This window comes from Rattus rattus, chromosome 1 (assembly GCF_011064425.1).
Source record: "Rattus rattus isolate New Zealand chromosome 1, Rrattus_CSIRO_v1, whole genome shotgun sequence".
NCBI classification, from domain to species: Eukaryota; Metazoa; Chordata; class Mammalia; order Rodentia; family Muridae; genus Rattus; species Rattus rattus.
The window spans coordinates 252,431,404-252,449,109 of record NC_046154.1 but is presented as its reverse complement, the minus strand read 5'-3'; the positions used below and the strand labels follow the sequence as shown (position 1 = coordinate 252,449,109).

General features: G+C 52.7%; 1 protein-coding gene across 1 annotated transcript in view; it reads left to right on the top strand.

Moving 5' to 3' along the window:
• The first annotated feature begins 5,740 nt into the window (after positions 1-5,740).
• The window catches only part of Nfam1 (NFAT activating protein with ITAM motif 1), a 36,349-nt gene continuing 24,383 nt past the window's right edge, over positions 5,741-17,706 (top strand). The window contains exon 1 of the mRNA XM_032918573.1: positions 5,741-5,963. Coding sequence (XP_032774464.1) covers positions 5,846-5,963 — 118 coding nt within the window. The 5' untranslated portion in view covers positions 5,741-5,845. The remainder of the gene's footprint in view (positions 5,964-17,706) is intronic.

Below are 17,706 nucleotides of genomic sequence, written 5' to 3'. Positions count from 1 at the left end.
GGGTCATCGAAGAGACCCCTGAAAACAGCTGGGGTATGGGGTCTAAATTCTTTGCTGGCTTTGGACTTGAGCTTCCTGAAGGTGACACAGATGTGCATGGCATAGCACACTCTGTGAGACTCGAGAGGTCGCCCCAGCCATAGGGGAAAGGAAGGGGGAAATGGAGAGGAGCAGAGGGGGCAACAGAGGAGGGAAGGAGGGGAGGGCAGTAGGGGAGGGGAGCAGAGGAGGGCAGGAGGGGAGGGCAGCAGAGGAGGGAAGGAGGGGAGACAGAACTTTGCTAAGGAAAGAAGTTGAGTCTGAGGACAGACCTAAGAGACCCCCTGTTGCTGCCCTGCCTCATGAACCCCACCCCTTGGAAACCTTCAGCTGCCCTGACAAGTGGGGGAAGTTCCTGGGTGGCCTCCCTCTACTGTCCCACCTGCTGTCCCACAACCTCACCACCACCCTTCCACCCTACAGGATCCTTCATCCCACACCACCCCAGGGCGTAGCCCTCATGTCTTCTTGATGAACCCTTGTTAGCATCTCCTCCGGTGCCCTCCCCAGATAGGGACCAGCTGCCTGCAGAGGAGACAGGGCTCCGTGTGGCCTAAGCTGGTCTCGAGCTCCTTTTTCTTTGTTTATCCCCCCCCCCCAGACATGTTGTTCTCTGTAACAGCCCTGCCTGGCTTTCTTGGAATTCAATTTGTAGATCAGGCTGGCCTCGAACTCATGGAGACGCACCTGCCTCTGCTTCTGTGGGATTAAAGACATGGACCACCACACCACCACCACCACCACCACCACCACCACCACCACCACCACCACCACCACCACAGGCCTTGAACTCTTAATCCTCCTGTCTTCACCTCGAAAATGCTGGGATCACAGGTGCTGACACCTGCCTTTGTCATGACTTATTTTTGTCAAGGATTTCTTCTTTCACCAAACAGGTTCAAGGTGGGACACACACACACACACACACACACACACACACACACACACACACACACACACACGCCCTTGTACCCCTACAAGTCCCACAGAACCAGAGTGCTGTGTGTGACAAAGCATGAATTTGCCTCAGGAGAGGCTAATTGTTTCCTTAATTGGCTGAGACTGCCCCCTGGAAAGCCCCCAGTTGTGCCCACAGAAGATGGGAGGGGTTTGCCTGGCGGCCAATGAGCAGCTGGGAAGGAGGCTCCCCGAGAAGAGATTAGAAAGTGCTTCCAGTAGAAACATCTGTCTGGAAGAAGTAAATTGGCCGCCTGCCCCCAGGAAGGGCTGAAGAGCCTCAGAAAGGCACGCTAGGGCCCTGTTCTAGGTTCTGCAGCCTTCCCGACACACTGTGTACTGCTGACCCTGACCTCTGCTCCACTATTCCACCCTGCTGCCGTTCATGTCTGGGTCTAACTTGGCAAGGTGTTGGCCTCTGGGTGACCCAGGTTCCTTAGAGAGGCAAGGGAGTCTCCTGTGAGGGCATTCCCATGCCAGCCACCAGGTGGCGCCATCGGCACAGAACAGTCCCGGGGCTGTCCATCATGGTCTGAAGAGAAATCCCAAGGCAGAAGATTCAGAGTTGACAGCTGCTCCCTAGGACCTCCAGCAATTAGCCTCCTGGGTGATGCTTGTTTCTTCCAGTGACAAAGCCATCCCAAGAACCCCACAGGGTGCATGCTGTTACAAGGAAAAAATGTTGAAAAGGAGTTACCTTTGTCTTTCATTACTTCTTGACATGTTACCCTCACTGAGGGGGTTATGTATCTAATGGGCAAACCCTAGGTGCTGGTCCTCGACCCTCTGTTACCACCTCCAAACAAGTCATTTGTTCTATTTTTCTTATTTTATGAGAGTTAGAATAGCAGCTTTGATTGGGAAACCAGGGGACTACAGGATGCAGGAACACGCAGGGTCCAAAGAGCCCGGAGCCCAAGTTCCTATCTGCCTGCTTCCTTGCTGTGGGACTTGATTTCAGTTTTCTAATCTGTAAATTAGGGGCAATGATAACTCCTCCCACACAATGTTTCTGTGAGAAAGTAGCTTGTAGATGAAAAGCCTTTAAAACTAGGTCTCAAATGGAAGGAACAGCCAAAGATATAGGGCAGCCTGAACTGAGGTGAGATTTGGAGATGGGCCAGCCTGGGCTTCTTGCCAGGGCAGAAATCTCCCATCAGCAGGCAGGGTGATGGGCTCCAGATGGGTTTGCCTGCCTCCAGTGGCAGAGTTCATTCCCTCCTAGGTAAGGAGGTGGCCCACTGAGGGTCAGCTCATGATTGGATCGGTGTTTATCCAGAGTCGTGGACAGTTCTCTTGTTTTGGTGAAGATCCGATCAAATGCATCAGCCCAGTGTGCGGCCAGCAGGAGACCGGCACATCAGCTACACAGGGTGGGAGAGCATCCTTCCAAAATGTGAGTCCAGTATTCCCCGGATGGGAATCTTCCATTGCCACTGTTAGACACGTGGGACACAGGAAGGACAGAAGAGTGTCCCTCTGACACTCTAGACAGAAATGTCCCTAGGACCAATAGAATGGATCACTTTTGTTTTAACCACCAGGTCAGAACAGAGGGCCACTCTCAGCCAGGGTCTCCTTGCTGATGGGTCTCTCTGGGAGCTGGAGTCTTGGGGAGGAAGAGGTGACATGAAGCTGGGTCAGGAGTCTGGTCCTCTCTGTGTCTGCGAGAGAAACCTCCAAGTCCAGGTCAGGCAGCAGCGGCTGGGTCCAAGCTCCCTTTCTGGGGTGCTCTGTGGGCAAAAGTCTGACTTTGGTTTCTTATCTTCAGTGCCTGGCCCACGAGAAACATTCGTGGAAGTAAACTTAGCACAGAGACTTGTTTTGTTAGGGAAGTTTTTAAGTTTACGGGCGCCCCACCCCCCCCTTCCCAGTGGTTCTCAACCTAAGAGTCATGACCCTACTGGGGCTGTTGAACGGCCTTTTCACAAGGGTTACTTAAGACCTTCGGAAAACACAAAAGTTACATTGGGATTCATAACAGTAGCAAAATGACAGTTAACAAAGTAGCCACAAGAATAACTTTTTGGTTGGGAGGCTCCACCATTAGAGAATCTATAGCAGAGAGTCTGAGCATAAGGAAAGCTGAGAACCAGTGCTCTAAGGTATTGGTTAGAAATCACTTTGTCGGGGTTGGGGATTTAGCTCAGTGGTAGAGCGCTTGCCTAGCAAGCGCAAGGCTCTGGGTTCAGTCCCCAGCTCCGAAAAAAAGAAAAGAAAAAAAAATCACTTTGTCTTCTCTGTGCCTCAGTTTCTGCACCTATAAAATGGACGTAATTTCAGACACCAGCTGCGTAGGACTGCCGTGCACATTAAATTGGAGATGAAGAGTGTTCAGCCCCAACAGCAAGGCTGGACCATGCAGTCATACTGAGTTGATCTGGGTTATCTTTGTTCTCTGTAGACATGGTTCCTCAAGGTGGGCTCTTACCAGTCTGTATCTGTTCAGAAGGCCAGTGCTGTGGGCAGAGGATGTACCCAGCAGGATGTAAAGGGTAGATGGTGAGGCTCCAGCCGTGGCTGAGAAGTGCTGTCCCAGTGACCTCAAAAGTTGAGCCCAGAGGCACAGCATGGAGCTGTGAGGTCTCACTTCTTTTCTGTTGTTGTTCTCCTACCTTCGAGCCTTGCTGCTTATTCATGACTCCTGCCTAGGGCACAGGACAGGAAAAAAACAACTGGAGTGGCACCCAGTGGGTGGCACTACAGCTCGGAGCACTGGGTGACTGGGAGCTGAAATGTCACAGAGACCTTTAGGTTTCTGAATGTGCCTTGGTGTAACTTCCTTTGTGTTGTCACCTGGGTCAGAGCGGCACCTAAGGACTTCCCAGGCTTGTCTCTGCCTCTTCCCGGGAGCTCAGGAGTTCCATAGTGATCCAGCGCCTCAACCCCCTCCTTTGCTGTGTTCCATAGTTATGGTGTAGGAGTAGGCCTCATCAGCCCAATTCAGAGTCCAGGCTGTGTTTGACCTCTGAGCAGCTTCCTGTACCAGGCGTGAGGTAGAGTCAAAGACCTGCAGAAGACCGGTAGTGAAGGGCTGGCTAGGTGTTCAACAAGGTCCCATGAGGCCTCACTGCCTGCAGCTTAGATGTAGGCACGCTGTGTGGGACTGCCGTTTATCTGCCTGAGATGCTCAGCAGTACCAAGCACAGGCGGGCAGGAGCAGCGAGCTGGCATCTGGGCAGGCATGGGGACAGCATCAGTGTTGGGGAAGCCGGGGCTCTGTGTTTCATGCAGCCTGGCACTCAGGCATTTCCTGGTGCCAAGTCATGAGGAGACTCACGGAGGCACAGACCAATGCCTTTAAAACGCTCCCTCTGTGCACCGAGGCATTAACATGACGTCTATCACCATGGTACCGAAGTGCTTAGACAATCTGCTCCCGGCAGGAGCTGGGGAGCGGCACGAAGCAGATTACCCATGCTTCGCTGTGACACTTGTGATCATGCATCACCTTGATGGATCAACAGCCAATACCGCCTGGGTCCCAGCCCGCCCCTTCGCGCTACATCTTCTCCTGTTCATATGTCTTCCTCAGCAGGTGGGTGGCCTCTGGCTGCTTGCCTCTGTACTCCAGCCTCAGGCTTCTTGCTCGCAAACACCCTGCAGCTTTCTCTGTTACTGTGCAGAGACCAGTACCTTTTTTAGGTAAGGTACGGACAGAAGCCCCATGGTGACATGGGACGGGGGGCGAGGGGGACCTCAGTCATGCGCCCAGCCTCCACCGTGGTGGGAGAAGTGGCAAAGAAAACTCAGATAAAAATCTGTCTGTCCCTCTAGTTTATACCTCACAGACCTGCTCGTACTGTGGGCAAGTTACTTCACCTCTTCATGCTGAAGTCTCTCATTGGTGTGGTGGGGCTATCCAGGGCTCTCTTGGGTTAGTGGTTCTGATGAGAAAGGTCAGGACTCAGCAGGTCTGGCCCTCAGCTTCCTTCCTGCTGGTTTTCTCCCCCTATCCACTCAACCCTTACCATTCAGGTCACAAAACAGACACTGGGCTCTAGGAACTCAAGAGTTCTCCCTAGAGTCTGCTAAGGACTGGCCCCCATCGAAGGCCATCACTGTCCCTGCACTGAGGCCTCTAGAGTCACGGGGGAGGGGCGGGGGGTGGGGCTTCCAGAGCAGAGCTGATAAGGAAGAAGGTGGTAAGGCCCCTGTCTCCTTTTGGAGGGTATGGGGCGAACTCAGGTTAGGGAGGCCTCGCAGGGCGAGGAGTGCCAGTTATGGTGGATCAAGAGGAGTTTCTGCACAGAACCTGTGCTGTCTCTCTGGGAGGTGTTAAATTCCCACAGAGGCTGGGACAAGTGGCTTAGGCCCTTCAGCCTCACAGTCTGATACTCTTCTGCCTCATTCTTCCCCTTCCCTAGGCCCCACCCATTCCCACGCCCTCCACCCTTCGGGACACCTTATTACAGAGACATTGCAGAAATGTCTGAGCAGGCGGGATTGTGGTCATTTTTAGGGTTTCAGACCTAAGGAGCATGGCCACCCCAGCTTCCAGGACAGGCTCCTTGACTGCAAGGGACTGAGGAGGACATAGGCCAGGGGAGGCCGAGGTCCCCCGCACCAAGCCCTTTTCCTACTGTGTGACTTGGATGAGTTGGAGTCCCAGCTGCTTCTCTGTTGGACACCCCCCACCCCCAAGGCTGCTTCCACTATTTCAGAGGGAAGTCAGCCCTGTTTCTTAGAGGGACAGCCTTGAGGAAGCAGAAGGGTGTCCAGAGGAGGAACTTATGGGCACACAAAAGGGAACTGTAGCTGCCGGCAGGGGCTTTAGTCTCCAGTGAACTAAAGAGGAAGGAGGGACGTTCTTTGATCAAGTGTCCGGTTCACGGTATCCCATGGAGAGATGGCTTCTGCGGTGTGGGGCCCGGGTGGGATACCTGCACCCCTCCAGCCTGCTCCCAGCCGAGTGCTTCCTCCCTTCCTCCGTTTGCTGCTGGTGCCCTGGACCCTGCAGCTAGCAGGCAAGTCTGTCTCCTTCTCACGTCCTCTTGGTCGCATACATCAGAGGGACTTTCATCCAGCGGGAGCAGCTAATTCTCGGGACTCGTCTCTGGGGATTTGCTGGTTGCGTTTGAACATTGTAGACTTCACGTGGGAAGCCTTCGGGGACTGAGAAGATATTTAGCAAATGCCTCGTCAAGGTGGCGTTTGAAGCGGGGCGGGAGTGCTGTCTCTTCACCGCAGTGTTAGCCGCTTTCCTGACAGTATAGCTTGGGTCCCCCTGGTCCTTAAATAAGGAGGATGGGTGCCATGTTTGGAGGTCAGGTGTGGAGACTGTGGAAGCGACAGCTCTTACAAGGCTGCTGTGGTAGAACTGAATCTGTCAAGTGGTGGAGCTGCCCTGGGTACTGTTGGTGGTGTTGGTTAACATAGCGAGAAAGGCAGCCAGAACTTGGCACCCTGGGGCCACTAGAGAGGGTCTCACTTCCCACTTTTTAAAATACAGCCAGAGGCCAAGGATTTTATAACCAGCAAATCTCCCCAGGGTCAATACTGCTGCCCTATCCTGGTTCCAGGCTCCCTTGGAATCTGGGAGGTCTGGATTCAAAGCAGGTTGTAGGGTAGGGGACAATTTATCCAGGCCTGTGCACCTCCGAGGGTGTCCCTCAGTACCGGTAGCTAGCAGCACTCCCTGGTGGTGCTGGGTAACGTCTGTCTGTCAGGCACTATGTGTCCTTTCACTGGCCTGGCTAACAGCGGGCCCATGGCTGACCCACGGCCACTCACTGTGGAGGCTGAGTATTAACTGATCTGTTTGACTATATTTTGTGTGTGTGTGTGTGTGTGTGTGTGTGTGTGTGTGTGTGTGTGTGTGTGTGTGCCTGCACACCGTGGTGAGTTTATGGAGGCCAGAGGCCAGCCTCAGGTGAACATCCTTGCCTTCCACCTGTTTGAGATAGCATTTGTTTGTTTGTATGTCTGTCTGTCACTGCGGTGGATGTCAGGCTGGCTGGCCTGCAAGCTTCCGAGGATTTTGTCTCTGCTTCCTTCCTGTCTTGTGGCAGGAACAATAAGATTAGAGACACATGCTACTCCGCTTTATGTGAATTCCAGGGATTCGAACACTTGCACTGAGAGCACTTTGCCCGTCAAGGCTTCTCCTCAGTGCCACTTTGACTTTGATGAGGCGACTGGGAGTTCTTCCTACCCAGATTGTGCCATATCCCCCCCCCTTTTCATTTCTATCTGATCATCAGGAATTAGCATTTATCGAACCTTTAATGTCCTCAGCATCACTTCACGGACGGAGAGACAAACCCAGGGAGGTCTGTCAACATGTCTGAAGTCAGACAGCAGAAAGGTCAGAGATCAGGCTGCAGGCCAGGGTCAGCCTCAGCCTCCCCTGCCCAGTGGGCTCTGCTGATCCTGTTACTTTTCTTTGCAAAGAACATTCTTTACAGGAAGCTTTACACGGAGGAGGCAGGAGCCAACACGAAGCCTCTCTAGTGGTTTGGGGTACAAACCCCGTGGCCTCTCTCCTTTAATGTTGCTCACCCCGCTCCAGACCTATGGAAAGACAGCCAAAAGGTAGAATGTTCTGTGGCTGACAGTGCTTGAACTTCCACTTATGTGAGATGTTGTGGCTGGTGCCTGTGATCCCAGGACTTGGAAAGCTGAGGCAGGAGGATTGCTATTAGTTCCAAAATTAGCTGGAACCACAGAGCGAGATTGTGCCTCAACAACCATCGGTTCCTCAATAAACAAAAAGAATTCCCACTTGGTCATTTGAACTTAATGTCCCTCAAGTCCTGTCTTTTCTCTATGTGCTTCTTCCCTCCAAACGCCAAGGCCCTGAACTAGAGGAGGCTTTTCTGGACAAGAGGAGGCTTTTCTGGACAAGAGGAGGCTTTTCTGGAAAAGCCACTGCAGCTTCGGGGAAACTGTTTTGAAAGGGGATGAGCTACAAACGAAAACAAAAAAAAATTTTTTTTTTGCCTCGTATTGCGACAAACCCTCCACTATAGAGAAGTTCTTCCTACTCTTGCATGAGAGGGGAAAACTTGCTCCCTCCTTCTGGAGCCCATTATGGGAACACACAGCCTCCTCTCTTGCTCCTGCCCCTTGTCAATCACAGCTCTGCTCCTCCCCCCACACCCCTGCCTCAGGCTTCAAGAGCCCTCCCACATGTGTGATCTCTCTGTGTCTGTCTGTCTCTGTCTCTGTCTCTGTCTCTGTCTCTGTCTCTCTCTCTCTCTCTAAGACAAGAGTTCAATGTGCAGCTTGAACTTGGTTGTATAGCCCAAGCTAGCCAGAAGTCACTGCATAGCCCTGGCTGGCCTCAAATTCTCCACCTATCCTCCTGCCTGAATGTTTCAAATGCTGGGACTGCCACCGTCTTTTGACTGGGGTAACCCGCTTACCCTTTCTGGGCCTCAGTGTCTTTGACTAATGTCAGTCTCTTTTCTCTTTCGACTGTTTTCAAGCTCTGAGGTTTACTGAGTTCTCTCTCAAATACCCATGGAAGAGGAAGTGCCTTGCAGAGCCTCCCAGGCCACAGATCTCTAGGCCCTTCAGGGGAACAGAGGTGTGCATGCCCCAGGCCCACTGTCTCAGTTGGGTAGAAATCGTGAGAGTTGTCCCAGGGAATAGGACCCAGATGGAGCTCGTGCGAGCATCTGCCTGTGCTCTCTGGCCTCAGATGTCACCACTCCCTTTGTTCCCAAACATGAATAGTTGCTCTGCCTTCTGCAAGCCAAGGCTTCCTGCCTCCCTTCCTGCCCCTCAGCCTCTGTCACCACTGGGCTCTGCCTTTCATCTTCGTTTAATCCCAATAAAGAGCTTGGGAGGCAGAGGCCTGCAGAGAGGCAGAGAGGCAGAGAGGCAGTGCGTGCTGAGGTGGGCTCCGGAGTGCGGGGGTGCGTGTTGCCGGGAGGCTGCCTGCTGGAGAGGCCATGGGCTGGGGGCTGGACCCGGAGGAGGACAGAGCAGGTGAGGCTGCACACAGGCACAGCATGGATAAAGGCTGGGAAACCAGAAGACAAGCTGGGGGAGGAAGCAGCGAGAGGTTCTGTTTGACTGGAGAGGAGAGTCTCCCCGAGCAGTGGGATGCGGATTACAGTGCCTATCAAGTGGAGGTTCAGACGCTGTCCCCATAGGTCCTCTCCCTGCTGCTTCTTCATTGTAATTGTGAGTACAGTGATGAATGATAAATACTTCCAAAACCCCGTGCTGCCTGGCTAAGGCCAGAGAGAGAGAATATTCTGGAACATTCCAGAACATTCGTCCAGGGACACCGTTTTCTGCCTTAGAGGTATTGCTCTCTTCTGAATGAGTGTGGGCGTGGGGGTGCTGGGTAAACCTGGACCTTTTTGTATATTTTGTCATCACTCAGCACAGTCCAAGTCACCACGGAATAGTTTGCCTGTTTTGTTCCAGCACTGGGAACAAAGACTAGGGCCTCATAGACGCTAGATGGTCTGCTTTCGAACTTGGTGTCACTGCAGTTCTCCTGTATACATTCTCCTGCGATGTCTGCGATGTGTCTCTTTAATTCAACATTATGCCTTTTGAGGTCTATCCAGCAGCTGAGAGGTAGGTGACATTTGTTTCCTGCCGAGCAAGGGTGGCAGGCTATGGCCCCAGGCTAAGCCTAGCCTTCTCGCTAGGCCTGAGAGTTATGAGTGGGTTTTCATATTTTTTTAAGTGGTTGGGGGTGGGACTCGAAAGAAAAATATTTTGTGACATGGAGGTTGCATTCCAAGTTCAAATCCCCATGCCCATAACTGGGACAGAGCAGTGCTTCTTCATAGACTGTCTATGATGACAGAGTGTAGCTGGGGCAGAACTGTTATGTCCCACAAGCCTGCAATGTTGTGTGCACACCTGCCATAGAATGCCCTGCTAAGTGAACACGCTGTAGTTTCTACAGTTAGGCTGGGCATTTCAGGAGCATCCTGTCTGAGGCTATGAGTATGCACGTGGTCTCCAGGGGGGTGTGTGTGTGTGTATGTGTGTGTGTGTGTGTGTGTGCCTGTGTGTGTGTGTGCCTGTGTGTGTGTGCCTCTGTGCATCTGTGTGTGTGTGCCTGTGTGCCTCTGTGTGTGTGTGTGTGTGTGCCTCTGTGTGTGTGTGTGTGTGTGTGTGTGCCTGTGTGTGTGCCTCTGTGTGTGTGCCTCTGTGTGTGTGTGTATGTGCGTGTGTGTGTCTGTGTGTGTGTCAGTGTGTGTGTGTCTCTGTGTGTGTGCTTGTGTGTGTGTGTATCTGTGTGTGTGTGTGCCTCTGTGTGTATGTGTGTGTGTGTGTGTGTGTGCATCTGTGTGTGTGTGTGTGCCCTGTGTATCTCTGTGTGTGTGTGTGTGTGTGTGTGCCTGTGTGTGTGTGTGTGTGTGCCTCTGTGTGTGTGTGTGTGTGCCTCTGTGTGTGTGTGTGCCTCTGTGTGTGTGTGTGTGTGTGTATCTGTGTGTCTGTGTGTGTGTGTGTGCCTGTGTGTGTGTGTGTGTGTGTGTGTGTGCCCTCTGTGTGTGTGTGTGTGTGTGTGTGTGCCTCTGTGTGTTTGTGTGCTTTTGTGTATGTGTGCTGTCTCTGTGTGTGTGCCTCTGTGTGTGTGTGTGCCTCTGTGGTGTGTATGTGCTGTGCGTTTGTGTGTGTGCTGTGTGTGTGTGCCTCTATGGTGTGTGTGTGCTGTGTGTGTGTGTGTGTGTGTGTGTATCTCTGTGTATCTGTATGTGTGTGTGTGTGCCTCTGTGTATCTGTGTGTGTGTGTGTGCCCTGTGTGTGTGCCTCTGTGTGTGTGTGTGCCTCTGTGTATATGTGTGCTTCTCTCTGTGTGTGTGCCTCTGTGCTGTTTGTGTGTGCTCTGTGTGTGTGTGTGTGTGTGTGTGTGTGTGTGTGTGTGTGTGTGTGCCTCTGTGTATTGGGCTCCAGGGCATGTGTTCTCACTGAAGCCACTTCTGTCATCCCATGTGACCGAATGTTGAGTGTCCACTAATTACAACCACATACAGTTCTCTGACTTTACATCCATGGTTCCCAGCACGGTGCTCATTACCCAGGGGATCCTCAGAAAAGGGTAACAACAGCAGCTAAATTAAGTTTATCAGCCCCAGAGAGCCCCAGAAGATGGGGGTCTAACTGTTCATCCTGGTTAGACATCGGCCTGAATGAACCCCTATTCTCTTACACTGAGGCTTCTCTCTGGCATAAAGTCTCTTGTGTCTCATGAGTGGGAGTTAGCAGGGTGTTGGAGAAACACAGAAGTGAGCGTGGGATCTGCCATTCTCCTGCTCCTGGGGGCCCTAGACCAGGCTTACTGTGATAGGATTGTGGCCACCAGGCACTGGAGTGGCGGCTGCAGCCAGAGGAAGGGGAGGGGAAACTCCAGGTGAGCTTGAGGAGGTCAGCAAAGACTTGACATTGTCAGATGGCCTGGCTAGCCTGGAGGTGAGTTCTTGGAGACCTTAGCCAAGATACCTGACCACTCTCCATCTCCCTTCCCACCCTGCTGAGGTATTCAGCAGCTTTCCAGGCAAACCACTTGCTAGCTATGGCAGGAGGTCATGTTTGGTACCGCTGACACCCTCAGTGCCACTGTGAGACCTTAGACCTGCACAGTGAATGGTACAGCTTAGTGCTTACTTCCTAGGGTGGGATCACCCTGTCCCCTGCCCAGTGGAGTTCTAAGGGCCCCGCATTTCTCCCTCACTACCCTCTCCTCTGTGCCTGGGGTTTAGAAACCTCATGGTCTGAGGTCTCATTAGGGTCTTCCCAGACCTCCTGCAGGTGACAGAGTCAGTCCGTACACACCCTCAGCAGAGCCGAGGCTGGGCCAGGTCTAGCCTTCTCTCTGACACTGCGTGTCAGCATAGGGCCTGTCCCAGATGAAGGTTGCAGGTCCAGGAGGGAATGGCTTTGACCTAGCATCCCGTGGGGACTCTTGGCTTGGGCCACGGGGGGATCCTGGTTCACTGGTCTATTTGATGGGTTGCCATACTCGGTGGCTTTGCTTTAGGTGCTGTGGCCTTGCAGGGTGCTTGGAAGTGGTTGACCTGGTTGCGTAGCTGTTCCTATTCTGCCTGAAAATGGTGTGTTCTCTAGTAGAGAAAGGAAGGACAAATCCTAGGCTGTCTACTGCTGCTGAGTCCACAAAGGTGGCCTCCATTATGTAGGCGGAGTCTCACCAAGTCAGGGTGGGCAAATGCCTGCATTTAAAATTCGTATGGCCTTTAACTAACCAAGCTCCCTTCTTCGACCTTTTTGTGCCAAGGAGCCTGGGGACCAGAGGACAGTGGCTTTTTTCCCAGACTCAATTCTAGGAGCTTGTTCCTAGGGGCATGAACTCAGAAAGAACCATCCCTCCACTTTCAGGACCCAGCTGAGCCCATCTAGGGCGGGTTAGGCTGGGCCAAGCAAGGACCTTAAGAGGATCCTGGGAGATGGCCAAGGTAAGAACAGCTAAGGATATCAAAGACAGCAGAGTAGGTGGGGAGCCCAGGAGGAGGGGAAGCCACAGAGACAGGGTCTGGGTCAGGAGTCAAGACCAGAGAGAGAGAGAGAGAGAGAGAGAGAGTGTGTGTCACAGAGCAGCATTGTTCTTCTGACACCAACAGAGGCAGCCTGCAAAGCTATGGCCAGGGAAAGAGAAAAGAGAGGAGGCCCTGGCTGGACACTGAGGGAGTGGCGGGCAGCAACTGAGAGTGCAGGATGCCAGGTGAATGGAGACTGAGGAACCAGGATGAGAGCTCGTGTAATTACTTGTTAAGGACAGGTCTCCTGAAGCTCAGGCTGCCCTTAAACTTGTTCTGTAGTCAGGGATGACTTTGAACTCATGATCCTCCTGCCTTTACCGCCCACTGCCTTTACTGCCCACTGCCTTTACTGCCCAGCTACGTTCTACCACACCCGGTTTATGCCATGCTGGGGATTGAACCCGGGGCTTCACGCATGCAAGTCAAACACTCTGCCAGCTGAGCTATATCTCCAACCCCAGGCTCATATTCTAAAAGGAGGCTGAAGGGAAGAAGTCCGATGAATTGCTAATGCTGGGGAGGTTTTAGGTGGCCCAGGTCTACTGGTTGGAACTCCGTGGTATTCTCTTGTCTTCTTTTTAAAATGCGATGACATTTTCCATCTACTGTGAAAGCTCCCAGAGCCCATGCCTGTTTCATAGCCACCCCGCCCCCACCCCCTGCTTTCTCCAACCTCTTGCAGACCCTGATGCCCTGCTCATCCTAGCCGCAAACCTTTTTCTCTCACCACCTTCTCTTCCGTGCCCCGACACAGTGCCCTGTGGGGAAACTTCTAGACGCTTTTACTCGAGAGCTTTCTTGTGCTTGAAACCCTCCTGCCCGCCCCTCCCCCACCAGGCTGCCTCCCACTCTTTTCTTCCTTCAAAGTTCAGCCTGGTAAAGAGATGGGAAAGAAAGACATCAGAATGTTCGCAGCTGCTCTGTCAGGGTGGCGAACTGCAGACAGGCCCGCCTTTCTTCTTGATCCTTCCCTGTGGTTTCCAGAATCTCTATGGTGATCCAGTGAGCTGGTTTCACTTTTATGGAGGGAGGAGGTGGGAAGAAACCTGAAGAATTCTAATTCAGAAAACAATGACCCAGTCCAAAGGATCTCTCCCCAGAAAGCTCTTGTCCCCTCTCAGGACAGCACGAGGCCAGTCCTCTGGGTTTCTATACCCTCAGAGACTTCCCCTCTATTGTTTCTAGCTGTGTCTTTCATCCCCCTTCCTAGGACCCTTGGGGGTCCTCATGCCACATCACCCATCCCCATTCAAGGATGAGCTGAGCTCTGTCACTATCTCAACCCACCCTAGTACCCTTTGAGGGTACAGATGTGTGGAAAGGGAGACCCTGAATCCCCGGCCAACTGGGGTCTCGCTCACCAGCTAGCCAGTAAAGGGGGTCAAAGCAAGAACACTCCGGAGAACACTTGTGAACTTAAACCAGGCTGAACCTTCCACAAAGCTCATTTGGTTTGTGTCTCCATGTGGCTCTCCTGCACTCTGGGGTCTAGAACCGTGAGAATGAGATGAAGCCAAGCTGTGGGAAGGGCTTGAAGCCAAGCCACATCTGTGTGCAGCTGTGATTCAGAGGTGTTGAGCAACATGACAGCCCATCCTGAGCGTGCCGTTTGGAGAACATTAGCACTAAAAACTCCATAAGACACTCGCTGTTCAAAGGTCGCCTTCCAACGCCCGCGCCAGCCACTTGGCGACTGCTTGCCTTGTCATGAATGGCTTGCTGGCTGCCCTGAGGTGCCCTGAGATTCACACTCCGGCACACGGCTGGGACTCAGGGACAAACCGGCAGCCAGCAGTCTTCGTCTTCCTGAGGACCCTTTAAAGAGTCGTAACTATCAGAGCTGCCCGAACAGATCGGAGGGCAACCCCCAGGCCTCGTATAAAGACCGTGGGAACGGCTTTCTTTTGGAGCCTGAAATCAAAGTGTTTTCCTTTAAAATCGACCTGAGTCAGGGCGGATCCCTTTGATCAGCACGCCTGGGCCCTTACTACTCTAGCTCAGTGCTGTGGGAAGGATTGAGTTGCAAGCAGGGCTGGGAGCCAGCCAAGGCTCAGAAGGGGCTGCTGGATTCTGGAGAGCTCACTACCGAGGTCAGGCAGCTGGAGCAGAGTTGGGGTGAGACCGGTGAGGTGAGACTCTAAGCTTTTATTCTCTGCACCTCCAGTAGGCATTTTGCAAAGTTATTCCTCTCATCTGCTTCCTCCTTAAAGAGCCACCGGAGGACTCTTGGTTAGCATTGTCATAAGACTGTGGAGGGTTCATGGGTTCACTTCCGGTAGAGATGTAGGGTCTCTCTGAGCTGACAGTAGCAGCCCACCCCGTGCTTGTAGGATCCAGGTCAGTGCTTTCCTTTCAGCTGCTCCTCGTTGTCTGCCCTGTCTGACTGTTTGATAACCCACATTTAGGGAAGTGACCTCTAATCTTTCAGCTCCCTTTAAAGATAGCCTCTGTCTTTCTTTCCTTCTTTCTTTCCTTCCTTTCTCTCTCTCTCTCTCTCTCTCTCTCTCTCTCTCTCTTTCTTTCTTTTTTTTCATCAAGATAGGGTTTCTCTGTGTAACAGAACCCTAGCAGTCCTGGAACTGGCTTTGTAGACCAGGCTGGCCTCAAACTCACAAAGATCCTCCTGCCCCCGTCTCCCATGTGCTGGGATTAAAGGTGTGTACCACCACCTAAGAATGTCTCTTTCATTTGAGGTTTGCTTGCTCAGATATTTTAGAAACCAGCATAATTGGGAGCGTGTGGGGAGGGGGAGGGGGCGAGACTCAGGCAGACAGAGTACAGTATCATCTTAACTTCATAGCCCTGCTTCTTGGGCAAACCTCATCTTGTCTCCCGAGCCTTCGTTACTTTGTCTGTGAAAGCAGACTCTGCCCGAGAGACGGCAGCTTCTGTTATCGCCCTGTATCTGGAAGCATAGCTCAGAAAGGGGGCCTGGATGTGAGGAGGGTTCCTCCAAAAGCAGGGACTATAGGCCACAGAAACCCCAAGTCAGAAGCTGCATGTTTTAGGGTGACCCTGTCTGAACCCAGTTGAGAATAACTGAAACCCGGTCACACGCAGAGGCCCAACTCCGTGTGAAATGTGCCCTCCATGGTCTGTCCTTTATAAATTGCCTGTCTTGACCCTGTGAATTGATTTCAGATGCCTTCCTGGGCCTCCTCAGAAAGGATCAAGGATCAGGGCTAGAATGAGTCTATGAGTCTCTGGAAAAGCCAGAGGGAGGGTACCCCTGTTCACGGGGAAATGGTCAGAGTGGGTTTTTTTTTTTTTTTTTCTGGAGCTGGGGACCGAACCCAGGGCCTTGCGCTTGCTAGGCAAGCGCTCTACCACTGAGCTAAATCCCCAACCCCCAGAGTGGGGTTTAACTAGCCACACCAAGAAAGACTGTCAGAATGGGTGCCTACGCTCTTGGATGAGGTTCTCTGATTACAAATTGTTCCCCATCATGGACCTAGCACAGAGGTCCCTGGTGTCTCCACCCAGCCCTGACATCAGATAAAGTCACCACAGAGTCAGAAGAACCCGAAAGGGAAGGAATCAGGTACCGGAGGTGATAGGCTACGTCCTTCCCAACCAGGAGACTGAAAACAGGCAGGGATGAGGAGGATCAGGAGACAGCTGTGGAGAGACTACCCTTCCAGGGAGCCCCTCACACAAACCACACACCCCGCTGAATGCCTCCAGGCCCGGCCACCAGTTGACACTCCAAGGTGACACCCACCCCAGTGGCAAAACTGGGTCAGGACAGGTCCTCTCCTTCCCCTTGCTCTGCTGTGGTTGTGTCTGCAGGAGTATTCCTTCCCACCATAGCCCTGGGGACTGGTGTTGCCCTTTTCCCCTGCTGGAGAGGAGCTACTGAAGCTCAGAGAAGCGAAGCTGTTCGAGGCTGCATAGCTTTTAAGCAGCAGAGCCAGGATTCAAGTCTGGCTGTTGCCTCTCGGTCCTGGGCATCCCACCCCCATCTGCGGTTCTTCCCTTCCTTGTAGTGCTTGGAGCTGCAGAGAGCGGAATCTTCTTTGAATTTCTCTGGGGAGTGAGGTGTGGGTGGGCTTAGCAGAGGCCTATGCGCCCTGCTTGGAAGTGTACGTGAGGACAGGGAGGGACATAGAGGACAGAGTCCAAACGAAACAAAGCCAAACTGAGCACAGAGCCAGCGCCTCTCAACCTTCCCAATGCTGTGACCTTAATACAGCTCCTCCTGTGGTGCCCCCAACCAGAAAATGACTTCCATTGCTACATCATAACCATAATTTTTGCTACTGTTATGGACTATAATGTAAGTATCTGTGTTTTCCAATGGTCCTAGGTAACCCTTGTGAAAGGGTCATTTGACCACCAAAGGGGTCCCAACCTACAGGTTGAGAACCATGGGTCTAGTCTCTTCTTGTCTCTGGCCTGTTCATTTACCTCCCCCGACCCCCCATATGTACCCCTGAGACCTCACTCTCTGGGGTGCCCCCTCCCTTCTCTGCCCTGTATTTTCCCATCATCTTTGACACAGGCTTCTATCCAGAGCTATCCCTGTACTAGAGTAGAGGGTTAGCCTACCCCACCCAACTTGATTTGCAGTTTCCCTGCCTCTATCTTCACACAGGCTCAGGGCTCTCATCCAGAGACCTATATCACACACATGCACGTGCGCGCGCGCACTCGCGCGTGCACACACACACACACACCCATACATACACACACCCATACACACACACACCCAAACACACACACACACATACACACACACACACACCCACACACACACACACACACACACACACACACACACCCATACACACACACACCCATACACACACACACACACACACACACACACACACACACACACACATAAACACACACACACACATACACACCACACACACACACACATACACACCCATACACACACACACACACACCCATACACACACACACACACACACACACAACACACACACACACACAATCTTTCTGTTTCCTTCTTCCTGTCTAGGCCGCCATCACACAGGCTCCCGGACTCCCATCCAGAGACACTCCTACCCAGCTTTTGGTTCTTCCTGCTTCTCCTTCCCCACCTGGGTCAAAAGGAGGTGCCCCTAGCAGCTTCGCGGTAAAAAGCTCATTATCCTCCCTACATTCTCACCCACTGCCCTACTCTGCCCTCACGGAACCCTGCCAGGCCCTGTGCCCACAGCCTTCCTGAGCTCACCGAAGTGGAGGCATTGAGTCCCTTCCAGTACACAGC